This window comes from Pleurodeles waltl, chromosome 8 (genome assembly GCF_031143425.1).
Source record: "Pleurodeles waltl isolate 20211129_DDA chromosome 8, aPleWal1.hap1.20221129, whole genome shotgun sequence".
Classification (NCBI taxonomy): Eukaryota; Metazoa; Chordata; class Amphibia; order Caudata; family Salamandridae; genus Pleurodeles; species Pleurodeles waltl.
Window position 1 is genome coordinate 1415494416 of NC_090447.1, and position 14133 is coordinate 1415508548.

The 14133-nt window shown below is 46.3% G+C and overlaps 1 protein-coding gene across 1 annotated transcript in view; it reads left to right on the forward strand.

The window, feature by feature from the left end:
* The window catches only part of DOP1B (DOP1 leucine zipper like protein B), a 604399-nt gene that overhangs the window by 296786 nt on the left and 293480 nt on the right, over window positions 1-14133 (forward strand). Inside the window, exon 12 of the mRNA XM_069202530.1 lies at window positions 7882-7990. Within this exon, the coding sequence (XP_069058631.1) occupies window positions 7882-7990 (109 nt within the window). The remainder of the gene's footprint in view (window positions 1-7881; window positions 7991-14133) is intronic.

The following is a 14133-nucleotide window of genomic DNA, read 5'->3' on the forward strand; positions in this document are numbered from 1 at the left end:
ATGTTTGAGGACTCCAGATGCTCGACGCATGACATCGAGGAGTGTGTCGATGTCGGTGAACTCGATGTCAAGACGTAGGAAACGTCACCATCACAGACCGACGTCTAGGTCAATGTTGGTACATAGATGACGGAGAAAGAGGTCGACGTCGAAGAGTCCCTTGACGTCGAAGACACAGTAAACTTCTAAAAGGAGAAGGATCTATTTCTCATCAGTCTCAGCATTCCAGGGACATTTCTCCTTCATTGGTTCTCCTTCCTTCATCTCCTTCTTCTCCTCCTCGCACCACCTCTCCTCCTCCGGCTGCAACTCTTCCACCGCATTTTCCACCTCAAGGTCTGCCTACCCCATTGCCGGCTTCTCCAGTGCTCCCGGCACCTACACCACTTCTGGTGCCTCAAGTACTGAGCACCTCTCCAGATCCTAGACTGAGCTTAAGATCGCGCCACCATTCACATCATAGCCATCATACATCTGGCCGTTCTACAATGAGATCAAGACACTCCCGTCACAGATCCCGACAAAGATCAAGGTCATGTTCTTTCTGACGCTACCACCGAGACTCCTCATCGTCTACCAGAGACTTTTCACCCACTCTATCTAAATCGCCTCAACCTCATACTTTCAGGAAGTTCTAGTTCGAGGCGCAGCAAAATGAAACATTCCTATGGCTGTCCCAACGCCAACTACTTCAGTTATTTTTAAAACACTGCAACAGCGTACGGTCTCAAGACCCTTACTTCCTCTGGTGCCGGGTCTTCTAGAACCCACCATGGAAATCTTCCTTACACCGGCCACGACAAAGACTGCTCCTTCCAGACTATTAAAAAAGTATCTTCGTCCAAAGCGAGACCCTTTGTTTCTGTGCTCTGACCCTCCACCTGATTCAGTGGTAATCCTGGCGGCCCACAAATCTCACGCCACTTCTCCGTCTGCTACCTCTCCTCCTGACAAAGAGAGTAGACAGGTGGATTCGGCAGGCCGCAAAGTATGTAGTTCAGCAGCAGCATCCATAAAAGCAGCAAGTGCAACAGCCCTGTTGGGAAGATACGGCAGGGCCTTGTGGGACTCCCTACTCCAATTTGCAGTCCATCTCCTGAGGGATCAGGAAGAGGATTTTTTAGAAATTGTCAAAGAAAGCACCATGGTCTCGAACCAGATCATTAGCGCAGCGGCGGAGTCATCCTTGATCTCGGCACGTGCATACTGCCATGGGATATCCTTAAGGAGGCATGCTGTCTCTGAAACCAGATGCTCATTAACGCATTCAGAACTTGCCATTTTCAGGATCCACACTGTTCAGCTCTCATGCCGATGATGAAATGGCAAGGATGAATACCGAACTGGACACTTGAAAAGCAGTAGGTCTTGAAAAATCTAAAGACCGAAGATCCTTCCGTCCCTTCCAGCGCCGCTACCCTTCTCAGAGGGTTGAAACCCCTCAGTGGCTGTCTAATAGATCTCAGCAGCAGTTCCAACAAGCCTAACAGCCTCAACAGAAACAACAAAGAGGACGAGCGGTACACCAGCCCAATCAGGGTACTCGGCAACAACCATCCACAAAACTGTGAAAGTTTGCTTCCCCCTGAGTCCGTTAACCACTCCAGTGGGGGGAAGCGTCACCAATTACTTGACAGTGTGGCAACAAATTACAACAGACATTTGGGTCTTAAACATTGTGCAGAATGCGTATTGTCTCATATTTTCCACTCCACCACCAAGTATTCAGCCAAGGGCAACCACTTCTCATCTAGACCTCCTAAAGGTGGAACTTTACATATTGCTAGAAAAGAAAACTATATAACCGGTTCCCCTCAACCTGAGGGAAAAAGGCATTTATTCAAGGTACTTTCTTGTCCCGAAAAAGGACAAAAAGTAATTCAGACACATTCTAGACCTGAAGGTTGCCAACAAATGGATCAAAAAGGAAAAGTTCAGGATGCTGGCCTTACACCAAATATATCCCCAGATTCACCAAGGGGACTGGCTTTGCTCAGTCGACCTTTAGGGCGCCTACTTTCATATCCCTATTGTGAAAAAACATCGGATGCTCCTACGATTTGTGGTGGTGAAACAACACTACCAATACACTGTCCCTCCATTTGGTCTCAAGTCAGCACCCAGAACTGCATGGCTGTCGTGGCAGCACATCTTCAAAAGCACTGAATATTTGTCCATCCATATCTGGACGACTGGCTTATCAAGGCAACCACATTTCCAGAAGCCCAACAGCACATCAAATGGAAATGTGATCTCCTTTATCGCCTAGGACTTCATGTCAACTTTCTCAAGTCCACAGCAACACCTGTCCAGAAACTGCACTACTTAGGAGCTACCATAGACACGCCGCAGGGAAAAGTGTGTCCTTCTGAGGAATGACGCTTATCAATACTACAGAAGTGCAGCGTGCTCAAGACTATCAGTCACCCAGCAGTACGCACGGTTTCCTCACTTCTAGACTCCATGGCCTCATGCATCTTCCTAACTCCCAATGCTCGCCTCCACATGCAACCTCCCCAGGAGTGCCTGGAAGACAAATGGAATCAACTGATGGGAAACTGGGAAGACAGAATCATTCTATCCACCAATGCAATCAAATCCCGCAGTTGGTGGCGCTCTCCAACCAATCTACAACTAGGAATGCCTTTTCGTTCACATGCTCCGTCGCAGACCATCATGATGGATGCTTCTCTCCTCAGGTGGGAGTTCATATGGATCACCTACAAATACAAGGCCTCTGGTCTCAAGGGACAAGTCTTGCCACATCAGTCTCCTCGAGCTACATGCGGTTCACCTAGTTCTCAAAAAACCTCTCTGGTTCTCTGACACCCTCAAAGAATCAAAGAAAACTTGTCGCGCCCTCGAGAAGGCCTGGCGCAAGGACCACACCACGGACAACATGACCGCCCTCAAGAACGCTACCCGCAAACACCACCGCCTGATCCGCGCTGCTAAAAAGAACTTTTTCACCGACAGACTGGACAAAAACAGGCACAACAGCAGAGAACTCTTCAGCATCGTCAAGGAGTTCTCCAACCCCAACGCCAACGCCGTCACGCCCTCACAGGATCTGTGCGAATCCCTCGCCACTTTCTTCCATCGCAAGATCAGCGACCTCCACTACAGCTTCGGACAACAGACCCAACATAACACCACCGAACCCGCACCCCCGGCCATTACCCTCAACAACTGGACCCACATCAACACTGAAGAAACCAAATCCATCATGAACTATATCCACTCCGGCGCCCCTTCGGACCCCTGTCCTCACTTCATCTTTAACAAAGCCGACGACATCATCGCCCCGCACCTCCAGACCGTCATCAACTCTTCTTTTTCTTCTGCTACCTTCCCCGAATGCTGGAAACACGCCGAAGTCAACGCCCTACTAAAGAAACCTACGGCTGACCCGAGCGACCTGAAAAACTTCCGCCCCATCTCTCTTCTGCCTTTCCCAGTCAAGGTAATAGAGAAGACCGTCAACAAACAGCTGACCATCTTCCTGGAAAACAACAACCTGCTCGACCCTTCACAAACCGGATTCCGAACCAACCACAGCACGGAAACCGCCCTCATCTCAGTCACTGACGACATCAGAACCCTGATGGACAACGGTGAAACAGTCGCCCTCATTCTCCTCGACCTCTCGGCTGCCTTCGACACCGTCTGTCACCGCACCCTAATCACCCGCCTCCGCTCCACCGGGATCCTAGGCCAGGCCCTGGACTGGATCGCCTCCTTCCTCTCAAACCGTTCCCAAAGAGTTTACCTCCCTCCGTTTCGCTCAGAACCCACCGAGATCATCTGCGGCGTCCCACAAGGCTCATCGCTCAGCCCGACACTCTTCAATGTCGACATGAGCCCCCTCGCCAACATCGTTCGCAAGCACGACATCATCATCACCTCCTACGCCGACGACACCCAACTTATACTCTCCCTCACCAAGGACCCCGCCAGCGCCAAGACCAACCTACAAGAGGGTATGAAGGACGTCGCAGATTGGATGAGGCTCAGCCGCCTAAAGCTGAACTCTGAAAAAACGGAAGTCCTCATCCTCGGCAACACCCCGTCCGCCTGGGACGACTCCTGGTGGCCCACGGCCCTCGGCACCACACCAACCCCCTCAGACCACGCCCGCAACCTCGGCTTCATCTTGGACCCTCTTCTCACCATGACCAAGCAAGTCAACGCCGTGTCCTCCGCCTGCCTCCTCACCCTCCGCATGCTCCGCAAGATCTTCCGCTGGATCCCCGCCGACACTAGAAAAACCGTGACCCACGACCTCGTCACGAGCCGCCTGGACTACGGCAACACCCTCTACGCCGGGACCACAGCCAAACTCCAAAATCGCCTGCAACGCATTCAAAACGCAGCGGCACGCCTCATCCTCGACGTACCCCGCAACAGCCACATCTCCGCACACCTGAGACACCTGCATTGGCTCCCAGTCAGCAAAAGGATCACCTCTCGACTTCTCACCCACGCACACAAAGCCCTCCACAACAAGGGACCGGAATACCTCAACCGACGCCTCAGCTTCTACGTCCCCACCCGCCTCCTCCGTTCCTCTGGTCTCGCTGCCGTCCCTCGCATCTGCCGCTCCACGGTGGGTGGGATATCCTTTTCCTTCCTGGCGGCCAAGACCTGGAACTCCCTCCCCACCAGCCTCAGGACCACCCAGGACCACTCCACTTTCCGGAGACTCCTAAAAACCTGGCTATTCGAGCAGCAGTAACCCCCCCTTCCCCCTAGCGCCTTGAGACCCGCACGGGTGAGTAGCGCGCTTTATAAATGTTAATGATTTGATTTTCTCCTTTCGTTCAACACCGACACCCTGCTTGTCCAGACGGACAATACAACCACCATGGATTACCCGAACAAGTAGGGGGAACCAAATCCAGAGTCTTGTCTCAAAAGGCCCAGACGATATGGCACTGCTCCTGGCCGGGAATGTGAAGATAATAGCAACTCACCTTCCAGGTGTTCAGAACGTACAAGCGGATGCCCTCAGCAGGGTTTTAGATGAGAACCACGAGTGGGTACTGCATGAAGACATCGTTCAAGATATATTCCGTTTGTGGGGCACACCTTCTGTAAACCTTTTCGCCACAGCGGACAACAGAAAATGCTGCACTTTCATCATCCAGAGTCGTTGGGGAATGCTCTGTGGATAGACTGGTCCAACAAATGTCTGTACGCCTTTCCACCAATTCCCCTGATGCCAGCAGTCCTAATCAAACTCTCAATGACCTCAGCCAGAATGATCCTCATTGCACCAGAATAGCCGAGACAATGGTGGTTCCCGGACCCCCTTCACCGGTCGCTCCGACCACATCTCAGGCTTCCATGCAGGCCAGACCTCCTGACTAAATTTGGAGGTTAGATGAGACACCCCAACCTCTCTTCCTTGAGTTTGGCATCATGGCTCCTCAGCTAGTACAGTATGGACACTTGCTTCTTCCACAGGACTATATGGAAATTCTAAAAGAGGCAAAACGGACTTCCACCCGAGCTGCATATGCCTCCAAATGGAAGAGATTTTGCATCTGGTGTTTCTGCAAGAAGATCTGCTCTGCAATTCTCTTCTATTAAAGTCCATCTCGCAGCTTTGACTGCACACAGAAAAGGTCCTTCATAAACGTCTTTCTCAAATCTGCCAGTCATAAAAGATTTCCTAGAGGGACTTAAGAACGTTTTTCCACCACTTAGGCGTCCTTCTTCACCATGGGAACTGACCGTGGTTCTTTCACGCCTCATGCATCATCCATTTGAACCCAAATACAAAGCATCTCTCCAAACCCTCACTCCGAAAACGGCTTTCCTTGTGGCAGTGACATCAACACGCAGAGTTAGCGTTATTCAGACTCTCTGTGCTCATGAGCCCTACACAGTGTTCACTCATCCAAAGTAGTGATGCAAACACATCCTAAATTTTACCCAAGGTTATCTCTGACTTTCATGTCAACCAGAAGATTTCCTTGCCAACTTTCTTTTAAAACCCATCCACTTCAGCTGAGAGGGCACTCCACTCTCTAGACGTAAAGAGGGTTTTAAAATTCTACTTAGATAAAACCAACTCTATTAGAAAATCACAACACTTATTTATTAATTATGGGCCGGTTCGTACTGGGCTGGCCACTTCTAAACAATCAATCTCTAGGTGGATTGTCTCTTATATTCTTTATTGCTACCAACTAGCTAACAAAACCCTAGCTGGCAGACCAAGAACGCATTCTACCAGAGGCAAGTCTGCTACGACTTGCCTTGTTGAGGAATGTTTCCCTGGCAGATATCTGGAGGGCTGCGACCCAGAAGTTTGTCCACACATTCACTAAACATTACTGTCTTGACTCTGATGCCAGGACATATGCTCAAGTAGGACAAGCTTCTCTCAGTAACCTCTTTGAGGTATAGCGCATTGCAGTATTGTTCTGGGATGGGCTTGTTATTCTATTCAAAGCTTATGACTATACATGGAAATCCCCTACGAGAGAAGGAATAGTTTCTTATCTGTAACTCCAGTTCTCTCGTAAGGGTACTTCCATGATAGTCATAAGCAACCCTCCCTCCTCCCCGGGGGAGTAGACAAAATAATATCTCAGGTATACCATGACTCTCAGCGATGACTGCCTACAAAAAGAACTGAGGTAACTGCCTTGCTGTAGGCATGATGGGGTACTGGAGGTCTGTCTGTTCTTAAAGACACAGTCCCCTTTTTCTTCATTTAAAATGGCAGCCTGTGGGCTACACTGCCCTGCACTCCTTCATCCTTATTCTGCATTACAAATAGGTTTGTGAAAGATTTTCTGCGAACATTTTCGACTCTTTCATGCATTTGAACGCATGTGCCAGAGCATATTGTCCTTTTTGAAAGCAGACAAGATGAAGAATGTCGGACTCTGTAGCCTTTCCTTTAGGCTGCATATTGAAATTGTCAAGTGACTTTGCAGGCCTTCCTGAAGTAAGTTGAACATCATCACTTGAAAAAGTGCTCCAGGGTCCTCTCAGGCGGGTGGAACTATTCAACGCTTATGACTATCATGGAAATACTCCTATGAGAGAACTGGAGTTACAGGTAAGAAACTATTCCTTCGATGGTGAGTGATGTGTTGGAAGGATAACCGTAGATGGAAGCAAAAGTAGATACATAAATGAAAGTAGAAGCCTTGAAACTTCACATTAATACTTTTAATCGAACGTGGGAGTAACATGTTAGGATCTTTGTTAATAATTGGAAAATGTAAACTCGGGCTAGGGAAGGGAGTGAGAGACGAGAGAAGAGACAGTACATCAGGCTTTGTGCTCTACATACAAAGTTTGTTGTTAGTAAAATATGACCTTCTAATTTTTCCACAAATCTCCAGACAGCGCCAGTACAAACTGCTGATCTAAACCTTGTTAAATGGAGCATACGTTACCTAAGCAATCCCATTTGCATTTTGGAAAGAGAGTATTGAGTCATCTTCCAGCCACCACATGTTTGTGAGAGACAGCTGTTTGCAGTGTATGGCTGACAATTTTTATAAATTGTGAACTGGGTGAATACATAGACAAAATCTGTGTTGAAGCTGTAGGTATTTTTTCTGCATTGCCCCTTTTAGTCATTCCTATTTTGTTCTGGTTAGTATTTTGAAAAAGCTCTTTTTTTCTGTATAGGTGTGTTATTTTATTTTTTAACTTTCCTGTAAAACTCAACTTTTGGGGGAGAGTACTCTGTTTTATTTAGAAAATGATTTCAACTAAACGATTAATTGTAGTGCTGCAAATATACAAATGTTTCACACTTTGTAAATGTGAAATAATTAAATTCCAGATTTTCTGTTTGTTTTGAGTGAATATAGTAAACATTATATGTAAAATTTGTTTTCTTTGAAATTTCAGACAGAAATTCACAGACCCCAGACCATCATCTGTGAATCATGTGGGTGTGCCACCGACAATTTCTGAACTGTGCACACTCATAGTCTTCCTTCTGGATGTTATTCCTTTGGTAAAACAATTGTTCTTTCCTGAGCAAACGTTATAGCTGATGAGCATGTTTACTACATTTAGTTGATGTGTGTGTGTATGAAAAGTACTTTGTTGATGTGAAATGCCTTATGAAAAATATGATTGTTAATGACAATTATGGGTTGACTTGCCGACACTCTTGATCCAACATTGTTGATTTATGTCCTAGCCATGTTATTTCACTAAATGGTGCCCAGACCTACTCAGACCTATGTTCTTACTAATTAAATTACCTTATAGCTCTGTCTAGAGTGGGTGCCAAACATCCCGCCCATACCCCTGGTGACTACACCTTCACCCCATCTGATTCCTCACTTCACAGTCTTGCTTCCTACTATTGGAAAGCTATCCACTTTGGCCAGCTACTATCATCCGGCTTTAGCCACTTTTCTTGAACTATGTCTTGCGATTCTAAGCTGAAATAGTACTTCATGGTATTAATTCTTTAGCCACTGAAGTCTTAGATGATATGGCACCTCTGCAGCCTTTTTACATAGATGACAAAACAAGTGTCTTTGGTACTACATAGAAAGGATTTATGATGGAACAACGCACGTGCCAACCACGCATGCCTGAACAATGCGGTTGGAACAACGCGTTGTTTCCACGCATGCCTTTACCACGCATGCCTTTCCGATGATTTTTCGTTGTAAAGGCATGCCTTGTAAAAGCATGTGTGGAACGGCATATGTGGTTTTCGCATACCACCCCCACCCTCCCTATAAACACAACTACCCCCAACCCCACACCCACCCTAAAACACAACTACCCTGACCCTCCCACCCACAAAATAAAATTACCCTGATCCCACCCCTAAAAACCCAACCCACCGCCCTAAAAACAAAATCACCCCGACCCCCCATCCCTGCTCTTAAAACCCCACCCCTAAACACAAAATTACCCCAACCCCTTAAAACCCGACCCCCCCCACCTGCCCCTAAATACAAAATTACCCCCACCGCTATAACCTGCCCCCTGCCCTAAATACAAAATTACCATGAACCCCCCACCCTGCCCCTAAAAACAGAATGACCCTGACCCCCCACTCACCCTAAATACAAAATTACCCCAACCCCCTTACCCAGCCCCTAAAAACTAAATTACCCCGACTGCCCCAACCCCACTCCTTAAAACCCGATCCTCCGTAAATATAAAATTACCCCGATCCCCCACCCCACCCCTAAAAACCCGACCCCTCACCTGCCCTAGACCCAAAATTACCCTGACACCCCGCCCCTTAAAACCCGAACCTGCCCCTAAATACAAAATGACCCTGCCCCCCACCCCACCCCTAAAAACCCAACCCCGCACCCGCCCTAAACACAAAATGACCCCCACCCCTGCCGCTTAAAACCCAACCCTCCCTAAATACAAAATTACCCCGATCCCCCACCCCGCCCTTAAAAACCCGACCCCCCTCCACATGCCCTAAACACAAAATTACCCTGGCCCCCCACCCCTTAAAACCCGAACCTGCCTCTAAATACAAAATTATCCCGACCCCCCCCACCTCACCCCGCCCCTAAAGACCCAACCCCACACCCGCCCTTAATACAAAATTATCGCAACCCACCCAACCCAAACACAATATTACCCTGACCCTGCCCCTTAAAACCTGACCGCCCCCCCACACTCGTGTTTCAGAAATTTTAAGTGTAGACAATAGTGACAAAATGATCCCTTTTAGTTGGCCAGTGACAATGGACTTGCTCTCTTATTTCCATTCACAAAGTAAAAAATCTTGGCATCATTTACATTTTTTACCTCTCAGTTGAAACTCAAATCAATGAAGTTGTCCTCAAGAACCAATATAAACCACTATAAACTCAGACAATTCCTTAACCTATCTCTCTTATTTGCACATTCAATCGTCCAATAGGATTGCAGATGGGAATGAGATGGGAAGACAGTCTTTTCCATACTGGTGAAACAAATTAGGGCCAACTTAACACACCCATACATATTCTGTGATGACTCCATCAATGACCCACTTCTATTGAGCACAGATCCATTAGATCTTTTCAGGGTGTACTAAGCGAGCCATTATACATGCTTTTCTCTCTAGAACACAGTACTCTTTCCAGACAGTCACCCATTGACATGATCTCAGAGATGCCAGAATAGCATAGGACCACTCAGTCTGTCTCTGGAGTAGGCACTGACTGATTGATTGAATGATTGATTAATCAGCTATACTGGAGCACCTTCAAGTGCTTGAAAGGCAGAGCAATAGAACTAGAATTCCCTTTTTTAGTGGTTCCCAACCTGTGGTCCAGGGACCCCTGAGGGTCCGTGAAGCCTCCTTGGGTGGTCCGTTACTGCTTAGAAAATGAAATTATATTAATAGATTAGGTCCACAGCTTTCAGTAATGACTCAGTGGGGGGGTCCCCGAATTCCTCCAAATGATTCCGCGAGGGTCCCTGGGTTCCAGTAATGATAAAGTGGGGGTCCACAGAAGTCAAAGGGTTGGGAACCACTGCCCTATTTCCACAATTCTATCCCAGGTGAGCTTTGTCTTTTCATCCCAGAGTGTGTGTCCAAACTGTTAAATCTCTAGCAACATATGTAATCTCGGTCTTCACATGGTGCTTGCCCAGCCAGCCTACTTAAAGAGTGCTTTAGCCAAGTTATTGCTCCCTATCTGTGCAGCTTCGCCACTCAAAGAAATATCAAGTGGTAGCTGGCCAGTGCATGTCACGAACCTCTTCAAATCAAAACTGAGAGATTGGTCCAGCTGCCATTTATACTGGATAGAACACAATAGGACACAGAGTTTACTAGCGGCAGACCTCCAGGAGTTCCCATCTGGATGTCATTGCTATAGTGCATTTTTATGAGGAAAAGGAATCTGCCAGGGCTTGGCCTGAGAGGGTTGCTGTATCTCGTTAAATGGAGCAACATTACTGCTTTTTCAAAACGTATACCCCTTCACCTTAGCCAAACGTAGATCATTTAAAGCAGTGACAGATATGCTGAAATTCAAAGACATTATTATTTAAATATATAGGTAGGGGTACCCATTTCATATCCTTTTCCATTGGGAAGGCCAATTACATACCCTATCCACCCCAGAAAAAGCAAGAGCCATTCTGGAGTTAAGCGAGTCTGATGCAAATCTGCCACCTGCTGTTGTGCCACGCATGTGGAAAGCGAGAGACACCTGAACAAAGGTGTCAAACAAGCATCTATGCACACAAAAGGTGTGGAGGGGACAATGGGGCTCGGCTGAGTGTCTCTATTTGAGGGAGACCCAAAAGAATCCGACCCCTTCCTTCCAATAGACAAGGATTATTCAATCCAAGGTTAACCCTACTTGGGATATACCCATGGTACCCCAAGTATTACTCTGTGAGTAAGTGTAAAAGGAAATTTTCCTTTATGGAAGAGGTGGTCTCACCTTTGTAGGACTCACCCTAGGCGGAGGGAGGCCAAGTCTACCTGACACAACATTACTTCAACGCAGCCCAATTGCAGTGTACTGGAGGGTGGCTCCAGGGTGAAACTGCCAAGATATGGTGCTTCATAGAATAAAATCTGATGGCACTCTCCCTCAGCGAGGACTCCTGGATCCCAAAGGTACAGTGACGTCAACATCTCTGTCTCATGCATAACAAGAGTGACACGAAAGACCAGGTACTGTTGGACCAGATATAGGATACTTTCCTCATACCCACCCCCCATAACTCTTCTAGTTGAGGGTACAGACTTCTCCTCAGGCATTGATAGAAATTGCTTCCCGTTTTGGGCACAGGGTTCATTCCAGCTGCAGGACTTTTTTAGTACTGGGGCAATTTCTTCTTTTGACAACATTAAATATACATAAGTAATCGCCAAGTGGGAGAGATTCAATCATCTGCAGTTTAGCTGCAGGTTCACTCAACCACACATTCAAGAAGCCACCACATGGCCACTTAAATCTTTAGAAAAATTCCTCTGGACCCTCACAACAATGTGACAGTTAGACATAGGAATCTATACTATCAGTACACGACCCCCCACAAGCACATCAGAGAAGCTGGGAGAAAGGCCTGGGTTTTGCAACGGTCAGAAACACTGGGACTCTGTATACCAATAAACAGTTTTGCACATCATGCAAAAGGGTAAGAAGCACTATACAACATTTTATATTCATTGCACCACACCTCTGTGAGGCTAAGTACTATAGATAAAACACACCCCAGGTGATGTTTGAAGAAGTACACCCACCTATTTGTTTCCACTAAAAACCATTCAAGAGTTATGGGACAAGGTAATGTCCAGCAAATAAAAAATTGTGGCTTTAGAAACCAAGGCAACTGCTTGTGGATGCGAAAATAGCATACAACTTGAAAGGAGAAACCACAGATTTAATAAAATGCCAGACGCTGTTCTGACATCTAAATTTGGACAATAGAGGTCTAACATCACCTGCTAGACAATGGGGACTGGGCCTTCACCATATGACAGCCAGTCAGATAAAGCTGATGGGGGAGGAGGGTTTTGGGAGTGACAAAGATGTCACCAGAACTCCAATTCGTATCCCACGGTTTTGTTCATGTGTTTTTTTTTTTATTGAGGGGAAGGTAGGAATCAATGGTTTTCCATTAGGATGGATGTTTAATTTGAAAATCGGTTAAAAATCCATTGAAAATTAAAAATGGCATGGTTCTGGTTGCTCTTCAAAGAGCAGTATATATGTTATTGAACAGGCCTAAGCTGGATGCCACAGAGCCAGAAAATGTCCACCTTATTTTGTGCCTGTTTTTTCCTGACCATCTATATGGAAAAATCAGTTTGCCTCCAACCTCAGTCATTTCGGAACTATTATAATTTACCACTTCAGGCATTCACCCAATCAAAAGCGCTGAACTAGCTATGTTGTCAGTTTTAGACGACATATAACTGCAAATGAATATTGTCTGTGCAGACCCCTTGATGCTGTTGGATTGATGAACGGAACGCGAGACTGTCGCCCCTTGGCTTGCACTGGGGAAGAGTGTTGGTTAGGCTGTCTTCCTTTCCGAAACAGCAGAATCAATTGGTGTTCCTCCCTCCCTTTGATGTTGAAACCCTTAAGATTCACTACAGTGTGCTCCAGGGCTCTTCCTCTGCTTGCTCCCCTTTGTTTTTCATTTTCACAAAACACGATGTCCAGACGTCACTGCTAGGCTTCTCCTAAGCTATACAAGTCAGAATGTATCTCTCTTGCATGGAAGAATTTTCAATGGCTTGTAGTGAGAACATTTCTAAAATTGAAAGCTCTGGCAGTTCCATATCATTATTTTTGACTGAGGGTTCCCTCCTTGATAAAACGAAAATCTGTATATCTGCATATTCCCGGGCTGTTCGCTCTGCAGCTTAATTAATCAGTGTTTTAAATCCCTGCACTTTGACAGAAAGTCTGCAGTGATAGAGCTTTGAGATCTCAGATGTGCTCCCCTTGGAATCAACTTCTTATTAGCCTCGAATATCTTTCTGATAATTTTCATCTAGGCAAATCCATCAACACTTTTTTTTCATCTGACTATGGGGGCAGCGGTTTGGGGCATTACAGCCCTCATTACAGGTGGGCTTTGTCCCAACAAATAACTAACTGTGGTAATACTGCACCTGGCATTACCGATACCGGATTACAGAGGAATTACACTTTAATGCAGCTATTCCCAATCAGTGGGTTGCGACCTACTAGTGGGTCACAAGCCGATTTCTAGTGGACTGCACAAGAGCATTTTGTATTTATCTTGTCACATTTATTGTGCTTCAAATACAGAGGTCAAATGCGAGGCTGTGCCTCCTAATAAACTGCTGCTTATTCTTTTGACAAGGGTATTAACGTTTACCTTTCATTCGTTTACTGCAAATCGAGAGGCGGTTTTAAAGTGAACTATGTTTACAATCTTGCTGGGGTAAGTGGAAGGTTGTAAAAGGAAAGCTTGTAGGATGTCATTTTTTGTAACAGACAACAAAATGTAAGTACCTGATAATGAACTGTACATATCAGACAGTCAGGAAAGCAAAAATGAAGTACAGTTTTTGTAATGTTGAAGTGTGATGGAAACAATGATTTTAGTTAGATCAGAACAAATCTAGGCACTTTTGCTTACTGATATTCAAATTATTTTTTTTCACTGAAACACGATTTC